This window comes from Ammodytes marinus (assembly GCF_949987685.1).
Source record: "Ammodytes marinus genome assembly, chromosome: 22".
In the NCBI taxonomy this organism is placed as follows: Eukaryota; Metazoa; Chordata; class Actinopteri; order Uranoscopiformes; family Ammodytidae; genus Ammodytes; species Ammodytes marinus.
Window position 1 is genome coordinate 13,944,930 of NC_137226.1, and position 22,451 is coordinate 13,967,380.

The 22,451-nt window shown below is 43.0% G+C and overlaps 1 protein-coding gene across 1 annotated transcript; it reads left to right on the top strand.

Annotated features, from left to right (window-relative positions):
* Positions 1 to 8,046: 8,046 nt before the first annotated feature.
* pim3 (Pim-3 proto-oncogene, serine/threonine kinase) lies at positions 8,047 to 13,035 on the top strand. The gene is made up of 6 exons (XM_080050871.1): positions 8,047 to 8,524; positions 8,797 to 8,906; positions 9,061 to 9,111; positions 9,304 to 9,667; positions 10,624 to 10,800; positions 11,228 to 13,035. Exons 1-6 carry the CDS (start codon positions 8,440 to 8,442, stop codon positions 11,434 to 11,436), a joined length of 996 nt encoding a protein of 331 aa, XP_079906997.1. The 5' UTR covers positions 8,047 to 8,439; the 3' UTR covers positions 11,437 to 13,035.
* The last annotated feature ends 9,416 nt before the right edge of the window (positions 13,036 to 22,451 follow it).

Consider the following 22,451-nt stretch of genomic DNA (forward strand, 5'->3'; position numbering starts at 1 on the left):
ATAATGCCCCAATAAATATGCCCCCCTTCCTCCTCCTCCGCACACACTTCAACGTGAACGCGCAGAGTGGACACAAACGGAGGCGCATTGCCTGCACACACACACCTACTCCCCGGCCTGCCCTGCCCCACCAGCGAGGTAACACATACATTGAATGGAGTCAAGAGTGTATTGTTTGCCCCCTAAGCCTCAGTTGCCAAGCTATAACTTGCATTTATTTGTCTCTGTTTTAAAGTAGCCTCTATCAGGCAGCGCCACACAGCTGAGCATAAATTAGCCGACTGCTTAACAAGCTAGCCCAAAAAAAAAAAAGATATGACGTGATGAACACAACTAATGTCGGCGGAGTTTGTCACTGGTACAGCATGTGAATCAACCCGATCTCACGCCGAGGCGTCACTTCCAGACGCATGGACCGGCGGCTCTATTTCACAATTTGCCTGACCAGGGCGGCTCTTTTACACGCGCACCTCCGTAGTCAAGATGGCGGCCGCTGTCGCGGCCGCCCGTAGTCAAAATAGCGGCCGCGGTTTTCCGTCAATGTTTTATCTATATTATAACCTCTCCCTGTCCCCTTGCCCTAACCCTAACCACCGAGGGGGCTGCAGCTAGATAGTACGTGCTATTCCTGGGAGAACATGTCGGCCCCTGTTGGTGCTATTCCTCCGTTAATTTAGACTATTCCTCCGTTCATTTGGACGGCGGGAGGTGCGCGTGTGTAATAGAGCCGCCCTGATCAGGCAAATCGTGAAATAGAGCCGCCGGTCCATGCGTCTGGAAGTGACGCCTCGGCGTGATACCAGGTTGTGTGAATCTATCAGTATGCTGAATATTTAGTGTTGTTTAGGTTTACTTTAGGCTATATAATTAACACATGCAGTAATTTATTTGCTAAATGACACAGGCAATTCCCAATTGCCTGCAGATAAAGTAGCCTTGTGCCTGGTTGTAATGTAACCAAGCAGTCTTATTTTATATGGTTGGTCTCTTTTTATTTACAAATTGCAGTATAATGCCTAGAAAGGAGAGGTTAAAAAGGCAAAAGAAAGGGAGCTACAGCAGGCAGCCCAGGGGAGCAGCTCTCTGCTCTCCTGGATGAAAGCATCCACCAGCAGCAAGGAGGAAGATGAAGATGAAGGGTCAGCTTCAAGACCAGAGTCATGTTAACTGTCCATTCTTAAGCCTGGTCTTAGCTACGCCCATTCTTAAGCCTGGTCTTAACTACGCCCTACTTAGCAGTTACAACTAGGCTTAGTTAAGACCAGTTGTTAGTTAAGACCAGTTGGTCTTTTAAAGCTCAGATTTTAATGTTGAACTGTTCCTCAAATGTTATTGAAATATCTTAAAAGCTGTCCACACATTTTATTTTAACTACGCAAAGTGGGTTGGTGGTACTAAATCAGTCATGAAGCTATATAAGCTAATTATATTATTTTATCCCAACCATAAGTTATTTCTATGTTACCTGACTTGCAGTAATCTTGTATTTACCTTAGTAGGATATTATTAGTACGGAGATCAGGGGCCTAACGAAGACTTCAAAGAGATAATTCGGGATAAGGGATTATTAAAAAAATCCGAAACTGACTGTTTTTTTTTTCAAACATTTTTACATTTTCTTCCGGGGGGAGCATTCCCCCTGACCCCCCTAGAAGGTCCAGGGTCCCAAACACAGTCTCCCAAATTCCTTTGAGAAACACTCTATGTGTGGCCGGGTATTAAAAGTCATTTTCCAGGGGGGGATTTTGTACAAGTACCCTTAAAATTATTTGGTCATTCATCGATAGAATATATTGTGCGCTTTTTTTTGCAATGAGCACCTGCCCCCCAAAACGCCACTGGCTGTGCCTGATCTCAATACCACATTTTCCTCTTGCATTTTGGAGTCAGACATTGGTCAAACCTCTTCTTTAGTGCACATACGAAGCAATCTAAATGTACAATCACTCCAAGGACATTGCCGTGATATTGAATTGCAGCCCCATTTGTACAAACTCCATCTTATTTGACTCAAACCATAAAAAAGCTAATTTGTTTCTTTGTATCCACATCATGTCCTTTGCAATTTGAACAAAAAACAGTAAAAACATAAAAAGATAATGGCCTTCTCTCATTCTCATTAGATTGAAAAAGGTACATAACTAGCTTTTGTATTTTGAACATGCAGGGTGCATTCAAAGCTCCACAGACCATCTCTGGCCCTGCTGCCCTCCCCTCCCCATGGGGTCATGGGCACGGGGGATTTAAGGGGCTTTGGTCTCAGTATCCTCTTAAGACAGGCATGGGCAGTTAAATGGATCAAGTCACTGGAGGGAAGTGGAGCACTTAGCTGAAACTTTCATGTATACAGTATGAGGACGGTATATACGCTAGGATATAGAGGATTAACCTCCAACGCAGCTGTTTGAGGGGGGGGGGGCAGGATTTCTAAAACGGTCAGAGCAAAAGACTCCGAAAGTGATTATTGACTGGCAAATTACAATCTCTTAATAAGGATAAGAGGTGAAAACTCTATTTGGAATGTAAACCATTTATGTCAGCCGTTAAGTAAAACTTGCGACGCGTAGCTTTGATAGCTAAAATGAGAACCATATGGTAGCCTAGGCAGACCCCCATTAGAGGGAAAGCAGTGAAAACATAGCACCTGTTTTGAATTTTGCCCATCAAAACTGTGCTAATGTTCCCTACTGCTAAATGTTTTACTACCTCGGTTCTGGGTCGGGCAGCCCGCCAGCCTTTCTAACATGGCATGCTCAAAGGCCAAACCAAACACCAAAAGCCGAACTGACGCAATAAAAGTGCGTTCCTATCCAAATGATCAAATGGGGTTTGTTTTTATGAAGTCTCCAACACTAGCCCCGCGGCCTTTTCTGTTCCCTTCCTGCAGCATGTATGTCAACACTTAACAAGCACGCAGATACACACATGACCGTGTGCCCACCGAAGAAAGAGAGCTTGCATAAGAGCGAGTTAGGTTAATGTGGATATTTCAACATTGTAAAAGAGGTAACTAGAACGTGTGTGTGTGTGTGTGTGTGTGTGTGTGTGTGTGTGTGTGTGTGTGTGTGTGTGTGTGTGTGTGTGTGTGTGTGTGTTTTGTGTGTGCTGGGAGGCTATAGGGTGTATTTGCCATATTTGTCATAGTCAAACTGATGGCATCAATGAGCTGGCGCATATGTCACATGAAAGGGAGAATATCTGTAACACCAAGTAATTTTAGAGCTCTCTCATCACCAAAATAAAAATGACAAAATACAAATAAAATGTACATTTTCACAAAAGAAAGTCCAGAAAATGATTTAATACTTTGCTTTTGAAACACACAAACCAAAACACATACACATGCCTAAGAGTGATGTCATCCATCATTGTGCACACAGTGTAGTAGGCATACGACCATGGTAAAAATTCATCAGAACATAAGCAGAAGCGGCCTTTTCTACATGGAGTGTGAAAAGTTAAGGTGTGAGGGAATTTGCGGACAGAGCTAATCTTATGCAATGCAATGGCTGCCAGATTACCAGGCCGACTAGGAAACCTTACATTGTTACATAATGCTTGGTCCAGACAGTAATCCATATGGTGACCTGGCAGGCGTGCAGAACATATGACTTGTAGCCTTAACATATCCTGAACAGGAATAGTGCATGGAACTGAAGCGCTGACTGAAGAGAATGTTAGACAATGTCTTTTAATGTATATATTCTCAATGTGTTTCACTGTTGCAGCCTATAATGCATGGGCACACTGTATTTAGACATCACACTAAAGACGTTGTCACAACAGGTAAAGTCAACACAGATAAATGAATCTGCGTCTAGTTGGTTAGCTGCGGGCCAACTTGGAAATGATATTGCTAGTTGGTCACAATATATTACCAACCTTCTTTCTTTTCTCTCTGTGCCCTTTAATCACCTTGAACACCCAGGAGTTCTTTTTTTTTTTTTTTTTTTTTAATTGAAACAAAAGCTCTGCCAGCTAACCCGCTTTATAGCTGTTTGCTAACTGCTCCTAGTCAAGACCAGACATACGTCTATTTATTTTGTTTAAAATATATACTTGTACCATCAACTGCTGTCTCCCAACTGTCTGTGAAACATTTATCTTTTGTGGAGCAACTTGTATTCTTATAGAGCGTTGAATTAAAGATGCTGGTGCAACACATCCAATAAGCTAACACAGCTAGGCTATTGCTATTGGTCAATGCAGTGAATTCTTGGGTCGAAGTTCCCAAAGTTAAATAGCGCAATTTTGCCACAATTTTTTTTTTAATGCTGGTATGGCATTGTTTGTTAAATGCTGGTATGACTTTTTTATTATTACTGTATTCATTCCAATTTCTGTGTGCAATTCTTGATAAATCGCAAACAAATAATCTACAATGTAATCCTGGAGGCAGCACAACCCTTTCATGAGGTCACACTGCCGCAATAAACATGTCCGCAGAGAACATAATACATGTAAATCCCGCACACATGTTGAGGAATCTAACCTCCAGCAGAGCGATGCATGACCAATCCAGTTGCCCTCGGATTTCCCTGGCACAGAGCAACCGGCTCAGCCAAGCTGGATCGATTTCAATCGCCGGCTTACCAAAATGATGTGGCTGCCACCGGACTAGCGTGATGGGGGCTAAAAATAACCCCTGCCGACCCCGCGGCTCTGATGTGGCCACGTACCCTCTGGTGAGCCTGGTTTTATGTGTCCCCAAATGAAAACCCATCAAATTACAGATGCAAACGCTAGCCGGACCCCTCATCAAAACTATTTCGGCCTTCGCGCTAACACAGTTCGCTAAGGCAGTAATTAGAGAAAAAAGGGAAAATGGGAGGCATCCCAGGCACGCAGAGAAAAAAGAGAGATAGGGCAAAAAGAAATGAGAAAAAAAAGAAGAAAAAGAGGAGAGGGAGAGGAGGGTGGACAGTGAACAGCTCATCAGCAGGCCACAAGCCATTTTTCTTTTTGCCCTCTCTCGCTCCCTCCCTTTTCGAACGTTTTTCTTCCTTCCACAAGCACGACTCAAAAGCTTGGGTGAACATAAATAAAAAAAAGCCCTGATGATGATTTCCCACGAGGGCTGTGAACAACTGCATAGCACGCGTTCATACGAAGCGTTTCACGGAGAAACAGCTGTCCTTGCTCCTGCTGTCAGCACTGCCCGCTTTGGCCAACTGCCTCACTCGCTGCACTTACTCAACTGGTTCACTGAGAAGGGGAAAAAGAATGATTGCAGTCGTGAATACTTCATACTATAGCTCCACTGGAACCTTGTCAGGGCATAGTCTGGCAAGAGCTGGATTTATCCGTTCATAATACACTCACACAGTTTGAGGTGATGATAGGATTGGGAGATTCACATTGCGCTTTTAAAAATTCATTCTTTTTTCAGTTGCAGTTTCTCCAGTTGGGAGCTTTTATTTTCACCTCATCAACCAGAACTATTATTTCCCAATTAGTCACAGTAACAGCCGTGGTTGTTTTGTATATACGGCGGCACCACAGTGTGAGTGATTGTTATTTTTATCCATCCCTAGTATCATATCCACAGGAGTCGTGTGATTTCTGGAGCCCGTCCCAGCATGCAGCAGGTGGAAGGCAGTAAACACCCCGGACAGGATCACCAATCTATCTCAGGGGACTGACACTCAGTATTCATGTATATCACCTTCAGCCACAGCCAATCCACCTCCATTTGCTTTGAGGGCGTATGCCATAAAGACACCGGGCTATCCCTGAGTATTGTTTGGGCACACCTGTTGCATCATGCTCGCCATTTTTCATAACCTCTCACTGTGCGACCTAGAGTGCCCTAGCATGCTCATCTGCCAGCATGGCTTCATGTGAAGTGACACTCTATATTGCCTACAGAAGTGCAAATGAGGACGATTTGAGTAAGAGCCATGGATGTAAAAGCGCATTCAAGCATATAACTATGAGTCATTTAGTATTTTCAATGCACCTGAGCTAATGTGTTTGGGCCGTGGGAATCACTTTTTGTCAAAAATCGGTGAAAATCTCTTGCGATCCGATGCACACACAAGTAAATAGTGGATCGTGATGAGATACTCACTGATTTAAAAAAAAAATATTTTGACAACAAACATTCTCCAGAATCACTGACTCCACCTTTTGAATAACAAGGAAGAAAAAAGGACATGGAATTTAAGCTTTTTATCAAAGATCAGATCAGACATTATCAAGCAAAATAAGAACATTATGCGTCAGTGCCGGATGGCCTTTACAAATAAACTCATGACCACTGTATGATCATGCAGGAGGAGAGTTGTTGTGAGGATTTATTTTCCTGCAGGGAATAGCTTGTTGCTAACGCTGTTGCAGGGTTGAACACATTTTCTTTGAAACATAATCCAATAAACCACAGAACTCTTTGCAACTGTATTCACATCTGTTTAATAAGATAAAAGCAAATCAACACACGAGGCATTTTGTCTCATCACGTATGAATGGCATTGCATGAGAAAACATGAAGCGGTGTAAATGATCACAGGCTGAATACAGAGCATCACTGCAGGTTAGGCCACAGGCTGTTCCACTGCTCTCCTATGCAGCCTGTGTGTGTGTGTGTGTGTGTGTGTGTGTGTGTGTGTGTGTGTGTGTGTGTGTGTGTGTGTCCACATTTACATAACTTTGCAGTCGGCAGGCCTATAGCAAGATAAGGTTCCCTGGAACTCTCTGATGCTTCTGTTTGGTTTGCGGTCTAACCCACACACACACACACACACACACACACACACACACAAACACACACACTATAACACACACACACACACACACACTACACACACACAGGTTATCAGAGGTAGCAGAAGATAAAAAGTGGAAAGTTCACCGTGAGCCAAGGTCACGTCAGCTCTGTGACAGTAAAAAGTGGAAAGTTTACCATCTGAAATGTGACAGCTGGATCCACACTCAGATTGTGTGTTCATGTTGCTATTCTTGTTATCTTGATACGGTGCTATTTTGTTTTCATACTCATGTGTCGATGCATGACATAGTGTCCTTGTGTTGTGTGGCTCTAGCTATCATCATTATGCATCATCCTTCAAATACTGCCCGTGTGTAATGTGACCCGCTGGAAGTGTCATCCTTGGAAAGCCGTCATTAAAATTTGGCACCAACGCACATGTATAGCAACAATGATTGTGACCTCTATTCTCGGAGCTAATGTTTCGGTGTATTTGAGAATGTGATGAGCCTCATTAAGCTATTGTTATTAGTTTTATTTTGCATTGTTTATGTATTTTAGGCAGCTGTTGTGCTGTTTTTAAGTTTCTAGTCAGGGCATATTCAGGCATATACTATGTATATTGTATATTTAATTATTACATTTTATAAACTATGAAATTGGGTTATAATTCAGATTTTGTGTCGTTTTTCATGTTATATATGTCTCAATTATAGGCCTATCAACTGTTCATTTTGAAGTGTAGGCCTGTAATGCATGACACAAGTGAGTTTAGGTGCACACTTCATAACTCAACGAGGTAATCAGCAGTTTGAGGTGATAAACAGAACTTTCCCGAACAACCATGAGTGTCCTGTGTCCGTCTCTCACTGCAGAGAGCTGCACAGGGAAAGGGGAGGGGGAAGAGGACGTCTCCGAAATTGCCCGCCACGTGCGCTCAAACGCCTGCTTTATTATAACAACTTTTTCTGGATTGGTCGAGATGCGAACCACGGTATTTATATACGACATGTAATTGGTCGCTGCCTCCGAGTCGATAGTGAACACAGCGCAAAGCTTCCAGACAAGGGATTCATGGGCGTCTCGTACTATGAGAAAGTAGTGCGCACTGAAAAGGGGGATTATTTTGATAAAATCTTCGAATAAAAGTGATATAGAATTAGAATACGTGGCCAACGGTATCATCTTAATATTTACGTGGGGAGAGACGATGGTTTTATGAAGTAATTAAGCGAACGTGTCGACTTGTATTGGTGGCGGAGGGATACCCACAGTCCCGCTGAGCGTCAAAATATTGGCTTGGGAAGAACGCGCCAAAGCTCAGACAGCGGCTACTCTTCAGGATAACAACACACTGCGGAGGGCATTTAAACGCACTCTACTGTTGATACGGCTACTACACACATCGGAGTGTTCGACTTTTCTTCGTTTTTACAATCACTTCAGAGGACTGTTTTCGTCTGAGGCACTTGAGTCGAGACACAGGAGTCTTATTTGATGCCGGTTTTCGGGAAACTGTGTACGACTTCTCGGTCGTGACACGACTTTGACGGGCGCGGTGCGGCGGAGCTGTCGCACTGCTGGACTGGATATTTCACCCGTTTGAATTCAAGACTGTCTGCACCAGCATTTACACAGCGCCCTAAACACAGCCTTTCCTCTTGACTACACTGGTTCTTTTTACTCTCGACGAGTGAATAGGAATCTTCTTCGTTGGCTTTTTCAGCTCGAATATGTTGCTGTCAAAGTTTGGTTCATTTTCGCATATTTGCAACCCTTCAAGTATGGACCTACCAGTGAAAATACAGCTCCAGCCGGGTAGGTTACCGACACAGCACGCTACTATTTAACTCACGCTTTCACACTAATTCGATACAACAACTAATACGTTGTTTTAGAAACGTATATTTACTCCACTTATTTAATTTAGAGTAAGCTGGTCTACTCCGGTAACCGGCTCGTAAAGCTGGCGACCTAGTAAACGTCAGCTCACTGCTTGACCTCGCGCTGAGCGGCGGTTTGTTGTGGAATTGTCGCGGTTGCCCTTTGAACATATTCTAATTGTATTCTTTTATTTCTTAACATTTCAGTTAAAGTGGAGAAGGAGCCCTTCGAGAAGGTTTACCAAGTGGGATCCGTGCTCGGCAGCGGAGGATTTGGGACAGTTTACGCCGGCAGCAGACTCTCTGATGGCGCACCGGTAAGACTATGGACGGGGAACGTGGGGGGAAGGACAATGTTGTGATCTTGCATGTGCCGCCATCGAAGCCGGCCGCCTTATCAACTGATTTTCACATGAGAGCATTTTTGAACCGTCTGTTTACGATTATTCTCCCTCGCTATGCTTTTTTCAGGTTGCTGTGAAGCATGTCGCGAAGGAGAGAGTGACCGAGTGGGGCACAATTGTAAGTATTATTAGTCATTCCCGAACTGTGTCTGTATGGTTTGTTTTGGTCCCCCTCCCCTCCTCCTTCCCCTTCTCCCCGCGCCTGCTGTTGGGTGAAGTGGGGGTTGGGGGTATGTTATGATGTTTAAAGCACGGTGCCAGGCTTAATAATAGTGTTAATTAATTCTATTTTTTTTTTATATATTTATAGAACGGGGCTATGGTGCCTTTGGAGATCCTGCTGCTAAAGAAAGTCAGCTCGTCTTTTCGCGGAGTTATCAAATTGCTGGACTATTATGAGCGCGCGGACGGCTGGCTGATCGTTATGGAGAGGCCGGAGCTCGTCAAGGACCTCTTCGACTTCATCACCGAGAAGGGCGCCCTGGAAGAGGACACGGCGCGGGGCTTTTTCCGCCAGGTTTTGGAGGCGGTCAGACACTGCTACAGCTGCGGCGTGGTGCACAGAGACATCAAAGATGAAAACCTGCTTGTGGACCTACGCACCGGGGATCTCAAGCTTATTGACTTTGGCTCAGGGGCCATTCTCAAGGACACGGTCTACACCGATTTCGATGGTAAGCACCTGCCACCCCCCTCTCATTTCTACATCTTTTATAAGATAGGCCTATTATCATAGTGGATGTGTGATTTTTTTTTAGTTTGTTATGAATTCATATATGCGCGTGGGCTGGGTTGTATTTGCCCTTGATGCACTGCTGTGCTATATTCAGACATGGAGGCGTTCTCGAGGCTGTGACTCATTGAGTCTGTTTCTGGTCGAGGGTTTTCCTTCTCCCAGGGTCTCGCGGCTTATCTTTTTTATTTATTTACCGATGTAAAGTCATCAGAGGCGTCCAGTGTTTTTTTAAGCGGGATGTATGACGTGCGTTGTTATGGCTTTAGAGGATATGACTCACAGTTTATTAATCCTGTTGCTGGCTGATTTTCTTTTGCTCTTATGAGATGTAGCGTACTTTAATGTTTCTGCTGGTTGTTATTATTGTTATCATTTAGTAAAGCTTGATTCCCAGTCGCAGTTATGTGTAATAGCTCAGTGCCACGTAACATCTGTTTGTTGTGAAACCGGAGTCGGTGCTTCACGTGATCGGCTCAAATTGCCTCCTTTTTTTGTGTGTGTGTGTGTGTGTGTGTGTGTGTGTGTGTGTTTGGTATCCAATTTCCTCCTTCCCGGAGGGAGAGAGGGGGGGAGAAGAAAGAAAGAAGGGAGGGGGGAGGAGACTCAGGCAGGTCACCCAGTTTGAGTTTTATGGCTGAAGGAAGATGGAAAGCATTTCTACCATGACTCAGCCATTTTAGACCCAGACACATTAATTATGTTTTTTTTTAATCCAGTCTGCTGCTCCTGTATTTTTTTTAGCCTCGATAGCCTCTGTATTCTTGTGATTTCACACACAAACCCCTTTTTAAAAAGGAATTATTTGTCAATTCTTCATAATACATTACACAACATACACACCCATCACTCACCTCCCCTTTTTCTCTCTCCTCTTCTATTATTTTCTTTTTTTAGGAACAAGAGTGTACAGCCCACCAGAGTGGATCCGCTTCCACAGATACCATGGTCGCTCGGCAACAGTTTGGTCGCTAGGCGTGCTGCTCTATGACATGGTGTGTGGAGACATCCCCTTTGAGCAGGACGACGAGATCCTCAAGGGAAAACTCTACTTCAGGAGGAGGATTTCAGCCGGTAAGCCCACCACAACACACACACACACACACAATGCAGGAGTTGACTCTGTTGCCCTCTAGCCACAGTAACTGGTACAGCCCAGAATTCCACCCCACAGTTTGACTCTATTATGAGGCATAATCATAATGGATTACCTTCTCAAATGGCCGGTGGACAGATTTATAAGCAATAACTGAATTCGACATCCTGGCTGTTGTGATTTCCCTCGGTACACTTTATGTAACAGCCCTGGTTACCCTAGAGAAGTAACTCAATTAAAAGGATGTGTGCTCTCATGCCAATGGCTGTCTATTGTGCTGCCTAGTGCCTACATGTTATATTATAATTAGAATCTATACAAACTGAGTCATATGCAGCACAGACAAAACCCACTTGGTGATTTCCGTCTCATAACCAATGTTGCTTTTCTGCCTGGTCCTTACAGAGTGCCAGCAGCTGATCAAATGGTGTCTGGCCCTGAGGCCTTCAGACCGGCCCACACTGGAACAGATCTGCGACCACCCGTGGATGAGAGCCACAACCACAGAGTCAGAAAAGACACCAGAGGAGCCCTCGGAGGCCGGAGAGATCCGCCTCAGGACCATCGACACAGACTCTTCGTCAAGCACAAGCTCCAGCAAGGAGAGCCTCTGATTCAGGCTCTGATTGACTGAAAAACAAAAAGACTTTGTGGGGAAAGAAGAGGGTTTGGATGGATGGGAGTGATATGGACTCGATGGCTGGCAGCCTGTAGCCCAACTGGCCCCCCCCCCCCATCAAGCGGGCTGGTCGTCTTCACCCAGCTGCTCCGGCGTGAAAAAAAATGTACTTTAATTTTCCTCTTTTGTAGGGAATTTCTAATTTATTACTGTTTGTTCTTCCTTATCTTATTTCCCTCCCCATTTTTTTTTTCTTTTTGAGTTGATCATACTTGTTTCCTAATCAGGAAATTTTTTTTCTGTTTGGGCGGTCTTACCAGCACTATTTATTCCCCCCCCCCTCTTTTTTAACTTTTATTTCACTCGTTTTGTTACTAGGCAGATGTATGCAGCTGGCAAGGCCCTTCCTATTCAGACATGGCTGCTCTCATAGAGCTTGGAGAAAACCCTTTTTATTTAAATGTTTTCATTTTGATTTTGTAGTGCCTTTTTTTGGAAAAGCTGCTTTTTCTGGGGGCTTTTTGTCAACAACTCTGTTTTTTTGGATTTGCCTGGCGGTTATGGTTGGCCTGTGCTGTGATGGAAAGGGGCGGGTACATAAGGCTGTTTAGCTCCTCTCCATCACTGTAAGTCAACCAGCCAACAGGCTAAGATAGCATTAGATGGGAGAGGAAGGAGGTGGGGGCTCTTCCTGACAATGGAATACTTGAAAACTCTGTGTCGCTCTCTTTAACGCTGCTCACTCACTCTATAGCCTGAACAGGTGTTTGGAAACTGGATCCTGTCTTTTTCTGAATGTCTACAAAATGTCAACACACACACATACACCTCTCCACTGCACCCACGTTCCCTCCCACACCTCTTTCTCCCTCCCTCCCTCCCTCCTGACTTAACTTTTTTTATTTATATTTTTGCCTTCCATCTCCCTGCTTGACACTACATGACCCCCTCCCCTGGCCTCCCTCAGGGTTTGGGGTGTGAAATGCACAATCAATGCAATATTCATGGACTCAATTATGAATTTTTATTTTTCAACAAATATTGTACAGTGTGTATTTTTCTTGTGTGTACTTTTTTTTTTCTCTCCCCATTTTAATTTATTTGTAAACGTGTAGACATTCCACACTCTGTGGCTATATTTATTTATTTATTGTCTATGCTTAAAAGCCCCCCTAAAATTTTGCATATCCTACTTAGTCTTTGGTTTGCATTCCTATAACTTATTTTTACATTTCGACATCTTTTTTTTTTTTTTTTTTTTATATATAGATGTGGAGGATGCACTGAAGCAGTTGTCGATGTAAAGCAGAATAAAACAAGTTTACTTAAATTTGAAAAGAGCATTTGAATGTTATTTAACTACTTAAAAAAAACAAAAGTCTGTTGGTAAATGTTGAACGGCTATACGTATCTGAGAAATCCATCTGGTTTCTGTACTGTCGAGATTCATTTTGAGTTCTATGGAAAGCTTAACAACGGGTGTAACGGTTTTGGTAGTTGCCACATAGCCTCATATCGGAGACCTTTTAAAGGTTAGCTGCGTGACTTGTGGCTGTGAAGGATGGATATTGCTATTTTTTGATACAAGTTTCAATTAAACTCCCATTTTTATGTACAGAAATAAGTCTGGTGTCTTGATCATTTGTTCAGTGTGCTAATAATGACTTGATCCATCACATTCAACATCTGGTAGAGACCAACCCATTCTACAGCAACCCTTTTCATCAGTTTTGAAGAGATATTGCATGATAAAGTGGTAGTTTACAAACACCTTTTTTAACACACGCTAATGAAACCACCAGCCAATGTTCATCTACTTGACAGTGCTCTCTCGGGAGTCTTGGGCAAGGCTTATATACATTACATGTCCAATATAGCGAGTGCTTCATTTACACTGCCTATGGTAATAATGGCAATGTTGCTTCACGCCAAGAAAAAGCATCACAGCAGCCATTAACCTGGATGACAACCTGCAACAATCGTCAGGGCTAATAAGAGACAGACAGATGTGTCAATAGAGAGAGAGGTGAGGGAGAGGGAGGGAGGGATGCTGGTAAGAGAGAGAGAGATGCAGGGTGGTTATGCATCATCAAACACACATGCAGCTGATAAAATACAACCTTTTGCTTTCCAATGTTATACCTCCTGCTCGGCTACCTATCTTGGCCCTAGGAACGCCATGAGTAAGAGATGCTGATGACATGGTGAGGCTGTTCTGTGTGTGTGTGTGTGTGTGTGTGTGTGTGTGTGTGTGTGTGTGTGTGTGTGTGTGTGTGTGTGTGTGTGTGTGTGTGTGAGGGGTTTATGGGTTTAAGTGTTAATGGGAAAGTGTGTTTTTCTTTTTCTCCTGGGGAGGTGCTGCCTCCTCTGGTAAGTCGGTGCCATTGTCTTTCCACCTGTAAGACTCTTCACACCGATGCTGCTTTTACAGAGAAGGTTCTAGATCTGGCTCTGGTTCCCTTCAGGAGTCTGAGAACCTTATAGCGAACCAGCCCGCGTTCATACTAGTTTAAGTGGAACCAAAATGTTCACTCACCCCCCCACCCACTCCATGTCATTGTCTTGCCCTTTCTTGTGCTGCTCACTTATTTCTCCTGGAAGTCGGTTGATGCAAAAATCGCCACCAAACATTTAGTTTCCTGGGCAGAACACTGCAAGTTTTTCTTTTCTTCATTGTTGCTGCCTTTCTCTCCTTTCTTCTTCTTCTCGTCTTAATAGCGTAGACAAGACTGTTGATGACCTCACGGTTCTAAAGAAAAAGACAACAATTGTTTTGCTTCCAGCTGAGAACTAACATTTCAGGTTCCTCACAAAGCGATTTTAGGTCTAGGTTCAAGTTTAGGATTTTGGAACCCGAACTGGCATGGAGCCTTGCCGGTGTGAAAGCCCCTTGATTGTGGTTGAGAAACAGAGATAAAGTTTCCTCCTGTAAAGCCCCTGTGATGATTATGTATTGCCTATAATATTGACTTCATACCTACATAAAAGACATAGGCATTATGGACTTTTAGGGATGATAGGAAACCTCTGCCGCTCACGAGAGCCATGCTTTCCAGACCTCATGCCCTCAAAGTCCTTATCCATGTGGGGGGGAAATAAATATTTTTTAATCTCGAAAGCTCATCCAGCCGCGTACATATGTAACATTTTGTAGGCGTACACGTGTGACATGTTCAACTTGACTTGACTGCTTCCAATTCAACGGCAGTGAAGACATATGGGCACTTGAGGACTTCATAAGACGGCAGCTGTTCACTAAATCTTCCCTGGGATCTGATTCATGTTGAAGAGATAGATTTATGTGCTTGGGAAAGAGGAGTAGGCTCTTTTCTTTTTAAATTACCCCTTGGAAAGTACATCTTGATATATGGGGCGGACAAGTTAAGACATTTAGAGCAGCAATCCAGCATTGTTATTGTTGGATGATGTAGCTTTATTACAACTATCTTTGAGACATAATGCATTTCAGAGTCGTGATGAAGCCTAAGCCTACTATTAGACCATCTATTATAAGAACAATATTTATGTATCTGAATGTAAATTTCGAACTTCATCAAAAGGTTTTAAAGGAACATACATTTTGGGAAATACCCTCATTCGCTTTTCTCGTTGAAAGTTCAATGAGGTCACTACTACCATTCTCTTATCTACAGTATAAAGTAAATATGTAGCTAGAAAGCCGTATAGCTTTGCTTAGCATAACGACTGGAAACAGTTAGCCTGTTTTGACATCAAAAAATATTTATTTGCAACTAAAAAGAAAACAAGGGCATAACTTGCATAAAACAGCAAATTTTAGATCGACACATTTTTGTATGGATTAAACAATGAACATATAATGTCATAATTGTTGGGCTTTAAAGGTGCTGGTAGGTTGATTTTGGTAGTAGGACAGCGCTATACTAGTTGTGCTAAGCTAAGCTAACCATTCGCTGACTCCAACCTTATATTCACCTGACGTGTGTGGTATCAATCTTCTCATCTAAGTATCAGCATAAAAAAGGTACAAACAATTCCTGTCATGTTGTAAAACAGTACATAAAAGTAAAACCAGGATCTTTCATTCTTCAGTAGGGGAATTAGGGAATTTTGTAGCTGAAGGCACCGTCGTTAATCAAACCAAAACCTAATTCCCCCACAAGCACACCCTTCACCACCCAGTAATAAAAAAACAGCTATAAATGATCGCTGGTGACAAACTCAATACGTTCACATCTGTGTTTTCTATATGCGCCCCATGTAATCCTCTATTGTCTTTGTGTCTACGGGCTTTTTGACATGCAAATGACCGGCAACTTGTCTTCATCAGGGTCCCTTCTGCTCAGACTATACTGACTACATACGAGGCCTCATCCAATCTCAGCGTGAAATCCTCATTAGATGTAGTGGGAGGCATATGCCCCTCTCTTGTCTCTTTCAGCTGAAGTCTGATCCCACAGGCTGGTTAACAACATCCATCACTGCCACTTAGTTTGACTCCGTAAAGATTCACTTGCTTTGTAGAGGGAGTTATTTAAAGATCAAATGCAACGAGTTCAATGAACAATTGACTGGTTTCTGTCCAACATATTTAAAAGAAACAAATCTTTACTTGGAATTGCAGTTCAGCATATGATATAAATAGGCTATAGATCTATTGTGGTAAAGTTTTTTTCTTCTTCTTCTTTTGAGACATTATCTCCTTTATTGAACAGGATAGAATGGGAAAGAGATGGACATGCAAATAAAGGTCGCTGTCTGGAATTGAACTATAGTCACATTGATGGATGTGTTAAAGCAATAGGTGCATAGGTATTTATGCAAGAAATAAAACGCCCATTTGACTTTTTTAATACATTATATCCCACTATTTAGTAATTATTTTCTTTGTTCCAGTCTAAGCACATTCGCACATTCTAAGCATACAGTCAGTGATGATTTAGGTCATGCTTCTCTTTGCTTTTTCATTTTCGTCATTATTGTTAGCTTCATTGAAGCTAATAAAGCTTTTTTCTTTTTTTTGCGCATACACTTAACCAAATTAAAGCCACAAATGTTTCTGTCAAGTTATTGTCAACTGCACCTCTCATCGTCGTAGAGCACATGCTAACCTTTAAGGCAAAAGCTATCACTGTCAGCATGCTAAGTATGAAACCAGAGCTAGCAGGCTAGCTATCTTGGCACAACGACTGGGAGTAGGGATGGAAATGCTTGCCCAAGGCTGTCCAAAGTTAATCCACCTATCAGCATATCTAAAGCTCTCGCCTTAAAACATTATATCTCATTTGTTTAATTCCCACACAAGAGTGAAAAGTGGTTTGAGAGGAAGATACTGCTGTAGCTATGCTCTGGCCAAGAGCAGTGACTTCCTGGAGTCTCCCTGCTGGTTACCTGGCACCATGGTAATGACAACTTCCAACAATTGACAAGACTTATCTCTGGACGGAGCCAGGTTAGCTGTTTCCCAGTTTCCTGCTAAGCAAAGCAAATCCCCTGCTGGCACCGCTAACTTAATATTTAACTTACTGACACAAGAGTGGTGTCAATCTTCTAACTCTTGGCAAGAAAGGGAATGAGTGTATTTTTCCAAAATGTCAAATATTCCATGAACAAACTCCCAGTCACAGTGTGGTTATGCAACCTCTCGGAATGTGGATCTGTGAGACAGGCATCAGTGGTGCTAGATGAGGCATGGTTAGGTGGTGAATTGGAGAAACAAAGACACACTTTTCATAACAATTTGGAGGTATTTTATAAATATATATATAATTTTGATGCTTTGAAAAGATGTAAACTTGTAACACAAACCCTTCAGTTGAGCTGAGCATTCAGAACTTTTCCCCCGGTTTTCTCTGAACCAAAGTGCTTGCGCGTTAAAGGCTGTCGATGGTGGCCGTCATAGGTGACAACTCGACAGACACAGAGGAAGATGCCAGATGGACTGTGCGCCCGGGGGCCCCGTCGGGCACAGATGGGAGTGTGGGTGGCACCCACACAGTCAAACGGAAGGGAGAGAGAGAGAGAGAGATCCGCCAGTGATACTACACTTCACGACTCCTTCTGTGTGTGCGTGTCCCTGCATCTGACCCTTTGAATAAGGACATGTGGTCATTTGTATGCATGGCTTTGCATAAGTGCCATGCCGTTGAATTGTGCCCATCTACGTGTATCCCTTGTGCGTTTGTGCGTGCCAAGTTGTTCCGGATGTCCTCCGTGCTCGAGTGTGTCCGCGCTCTCACGCACCTCTCTCCCACACACATACACCAAAGGTAACAAATATATCCTGTGATTCATCTCCTGTGGATTTCTCTGAATTGTTGAAATATATCTGGCTCTGTCGGCGCTTCTACGCCAACATAGCCGAGGAGGAGACCAAACAAAGCATTGACACTGTGCACTCACCTGGTCAGATCAATGAGACAAGTACAGAGCAATCCATTTAAACACTCAATTATCAATTATAAGGTCAGTGCGCTCAAATCACACAAAATAATGCTGAGTAGCACCAACAAAACTCTATTTGGGCTCTATATGAAATGGAAACAACTGGAACTGCAAGACGAGATACCATTGTCAACTGTTCTAAACATCCATCAAACAGAATGGATGGAACCTACTGTACTTACCGTAATTGCAGCATCGTTTAAGAGGCAAGACAAAGTAGAAAAATCTCCCTCAACCCCCATTATGTTTTCATCAAAGCATCCCCCCCTCCCGCAAAAAAAGCAAACCGCTTTCACACTTTCACTGCACCGCACAGATTTTCTTTTCCCCAGCTCAGGTTCGGTCATGTCAGTCCGTGTCGAGGTTCGAGACATATGAGCGTTTATTTGAAGTGAATTGACAGTGACGAGTGGTTACTACTGTTTGGTGTTGGAAAGCGTGTAGCGTCACCAAAGCAGATAATGCTAGTATTAACAGGGTTTTCATTGCTGGGATTTTAAAGCTCATGGCTTATATCGTCATTTGTGATTTGGCCTGATAACATAATACATTTTTTTTGGTGTAGTGACATGTTTGAAATGTGCCTAAAAATATCCTTAAGGCACCATTATTGTATGCCATATGTGTCCTTTCACCTTGATCCATGTTTGTGTACTTGTGTTGTGTATATGTCTTTTGTTGGCAGCCCCACAGGGTTGCAGGAGGCCGTTACCTAGAGCAGAGGCCTCAGCAGGGACTTTCCACTGGTCTGGCTTCATTAAAAGCTGTGCCACTTGTCAGGAGAGAGAGAGAGAGAGCGAGGAGAGAGAGAGGAGTATATACCTGGCTGGTGGGAACCTACCGAGACATGTTGTGAAGGAACTCATTGTTCTGGGTCGAGGGACACACTGTCAACATAAGGGTAGAGGTGTGTTTTTAGGACATCAGACACACACACACACACACACACACACACACACACACACACACACACACACACGGTTGTATAAGATTTGTATAAGACGTACCACAAGCAAACACACACACACACACACAGATCCCTGAGATTGAATAGAAAGCAGGGCAACGAAAACCCTGAAATCCTGCCCACTTGCCGTTGCCAAGCTCCCCCCAAACACAAAAACATCAACAACTGCAGCAACTCAGCAGGTGAGCAGAGAGGTGACTGCAGCAGCTTAATATTCCCCACACAGTCAGGACAATTTGTCCCTAACGTCTTATTTTGACTTTTTCAGAGCCAGGAAAGTCTGGAGGGGGCAAGAGGGTGGTGGGAAAAACACTTTTTTTTTAAAGGTGAAAAGAAAGGAAGGATTGAAAGAGTTGAAAGAAAGAGAGAGATAGGGATCGTAATCGCCAGCGTCTTTTCCAAAGCTCCTAACGTGATCAAAGGAAGCATTGATCCGTTGTGTGCACCATGTTCAGAAGAGTCCCTTTTTCTGACAAAAACGGGGGCACTATTTCGGGAAATTGTATTCCAAAAGCAAAACATTTAACGTTGCACAGCACTGGTTGCTGCAGTGACAGAATTAAAAAACACATAACAGTCAGTCACATAGTTACGCTGATGGAATGAGAACCAGTTCATTAAAAAGATGATGTGATGTGAAAGAATGACTTTATAATAACGAGAAAGGTTGGCTGGTTACAATGGCAAGTTGTAACTGGTTTTTGTCATGATGAAAGCGATTCACTGTTGCATCCCTTACCAGCATTTATGACGTTTTCCCTTTGGAACATAGTAATATTAAACCATTCTACTGTGTCTTTCTGCTGGTTTGACTATATAGTAATAGTATCTGGCCCTGGATTTGCGGTTTGTTAAAGCTCTTAGAACTAGATTTTGACACAGGGACTCAGCTTAGGTAAGACAGCCAGCTGAAGGCCCCTGTCATGTCAGTTGATATTGCGTTTGACTATCTTGACATCTATCAGATGCAGTGGCGACTGGTCATTAGGGGCGAATGGGGCACAACCCCACCTACTGTCACAAGAAAGATAAAAAGTACTTCAAAAGTGCTTCAGCAGATTGTCTGTGATGTGTATGAGAGACACAGTGTGGAGCTGCTCGTCATCAGCTGCTGTCTTATAGTCCATAACTCTGCAGAGTAAACTGGGACCTGTGTCAGTTTTTGCTGTATTTTATCACTATGAAGTTTGTTTTTTGTCATTAACTTATTATTGTAGGGCTTCACCAGATTTGCTGACATTAGACAAGTAGCCAAGCGTACATTTTTCACATTGAATCCATTCAGTGACCATAAAGTCACAGTTCCCTTCAAGGGAAAGGCTGTGTGAATGAGGCTTTACAAAGTTAGTCCGATGCTGTGTTGTCACTTCAACCAGTTAGTTAAGATGCAGTTTGAGGTTCATGCTGCGCACAGCTGCTGCTGGAGCCACCGGGACCTTTTGCTCCACGTGATAAAAATGGAATATTTGCAGTTTGCATAATCCATTTGAAATTGATATACATTTTTTAATCGTTCAAGATCCAGTCCTCATTCAAGTGTAGGTTATGTCATGCAAGAGAAACGATAATAGTCAGCTATCAACTCAACATGAAGGAAAACTCTACCTTGAAATTTCTGTTCCTGGCTGTCAGAGGCCAAAGACAGTAGCGGCACATTGAATATTCTCCTGTCTGTTTTTTACTTAAAGACCGACTTCACCAGTTGGAATATGAAGGTGTTTTGAACTCGGAGATCCTATTTAGTATAAATGTGCAAAAAAAATTAAATCGGATCATCCTAGCCTGAGAAAAGGCAGAAAGAGTGTTTTATGGTCTCACTGTCTAACCCTACAGTTTCCTTCTTGTGACATCACAGTAAGGGTTAGGATTACCAGGACAGCTGGGCCAAGGGAAGACTTAGGGAAGACTGAGGGAAGAAAAACCTGATTCATTATATTATAATAGTGATTTTATAATGATAGAATGCAGGTTCCGTATGGATGAAGTGTTCCTTTAAATGTTAGTAAATATGAAGGCAGCAATCCTTTCCTTCTTTGGCTAAAATGTTAAAGTGCACAATGATGTGAATTAATTTTGTGTTTATAAAATCGCCAGAATACGAGAAAAAGTGTCTTTGAAGGTCAACATTTTCCTGGGGGAGAGGGGGACTCCCAGACCCCCCTCTTTGGCCCCACCTGTTTTTCACACCTAGAAAAGCCACTGATCAGATGGATTGTAATGACGTTTTGTACAGACATTCCCAGCTGAGTGGAGTGTTACAAGGGTTCCTCTAAATATTCTCGCATCCTAGACAATGACTTTGGCGATGCAATGTTTCCCATGGTTGACATTTGAAGACTCTAAGTCAAATGTCCTGACAACTATTGGATGGATGGACAGTGATGATATTTGGTACATGTCCTATTGACGGTGAAGTGTAATAACAAAGCCTATGGACAAGGTTGCTCCCTACATTTTCATCTGCCTGGGATGTCAGGGTAGATCAACTTCTCAATCAGGGATAGTGTATTATATGTATGTGTGCTATAGATTAATTGTGCTGTCAGCTTTGATATTACATCAATGTTTTGTTTGGCTTTTTTGCTTGTTTAATACTGGCTCTCTGTTCCCCTCACCCCACACTTACCTGGGCAGGTGGTAGGTTCCTGTTAGGTAAGGCTGAGTAGGTCAAAACCAATTCACTATGAGGGGAAGAAAGGAAGTGGCATTTCATTGTTTTTTGTTTTTTTGCTTCAGCTTTTTTAATTTTAGTGAATTCCCTTGGTCCAATTGTTCCATACATGTCACCCTTTTTGCACTTACAACGTGCAAAATCCCTTATTAATGTTTTCTGGCACTAAGCAACATCCATAATTTCGTTAATGACCAAATACCTGAAAGACAAATGACATTTCCATCAGCCTCGGTTGCACCATTTACAATGTTTAGTGCTAACTAGTAACTGGTAGCATGCTCACATGGTGAGATGGTCAACTTGATATTCATAACACCTGTTGCACAACATGCTGACATTGTCACTATGAGAATGTTACAACTTCAGCAACGGGCCAGAAAATACTTGAAGTGTCAACATGAAATTCCTCAATTCCTTCAGTTCCTCAGTGTTCACACGCTGACACTGATATGTTGCTCTAGTAAGAAAGGCCCGGTGACTCAGTGGTTAACACAGTGTGGACACACAGCGAGATGTTTCCAATGCCTTGGCTCTGTCCGTTTAGCGAAAAAGACTTTTCCACTTCTCACCGGGTGCTTGAGTTTCTGTCCCACGATCCAAAGACATCCAGTGTCAAGTACAGAGAGGAATGACCAATGATGGATGGGCGAGTGTTTCCTCTTGGCACAGTGCATGGTGGGAAATGCTCCAGCAGCCCCACTGTGCCTTTCATAATAAACAGGTGAGGAGAGTGAGTGCAGGAACGTTCTCATGGTCGAGAGCACTGCAGGACTCCCTGTCAGTCAGGACTCTGGCTCTCAAGAGTTGTTTTCAAGTCAAGGTAAACGTGGCCCCAACGGAGAGAGAGAGCACAGATTTAGCATAGAATGTCTGCAAAAAAAAAGGATGAGAGACTGCATTCCTTCACTGTTGCGTCTGTGCCCAGGTGTGTTTTTACTTCTTTGTG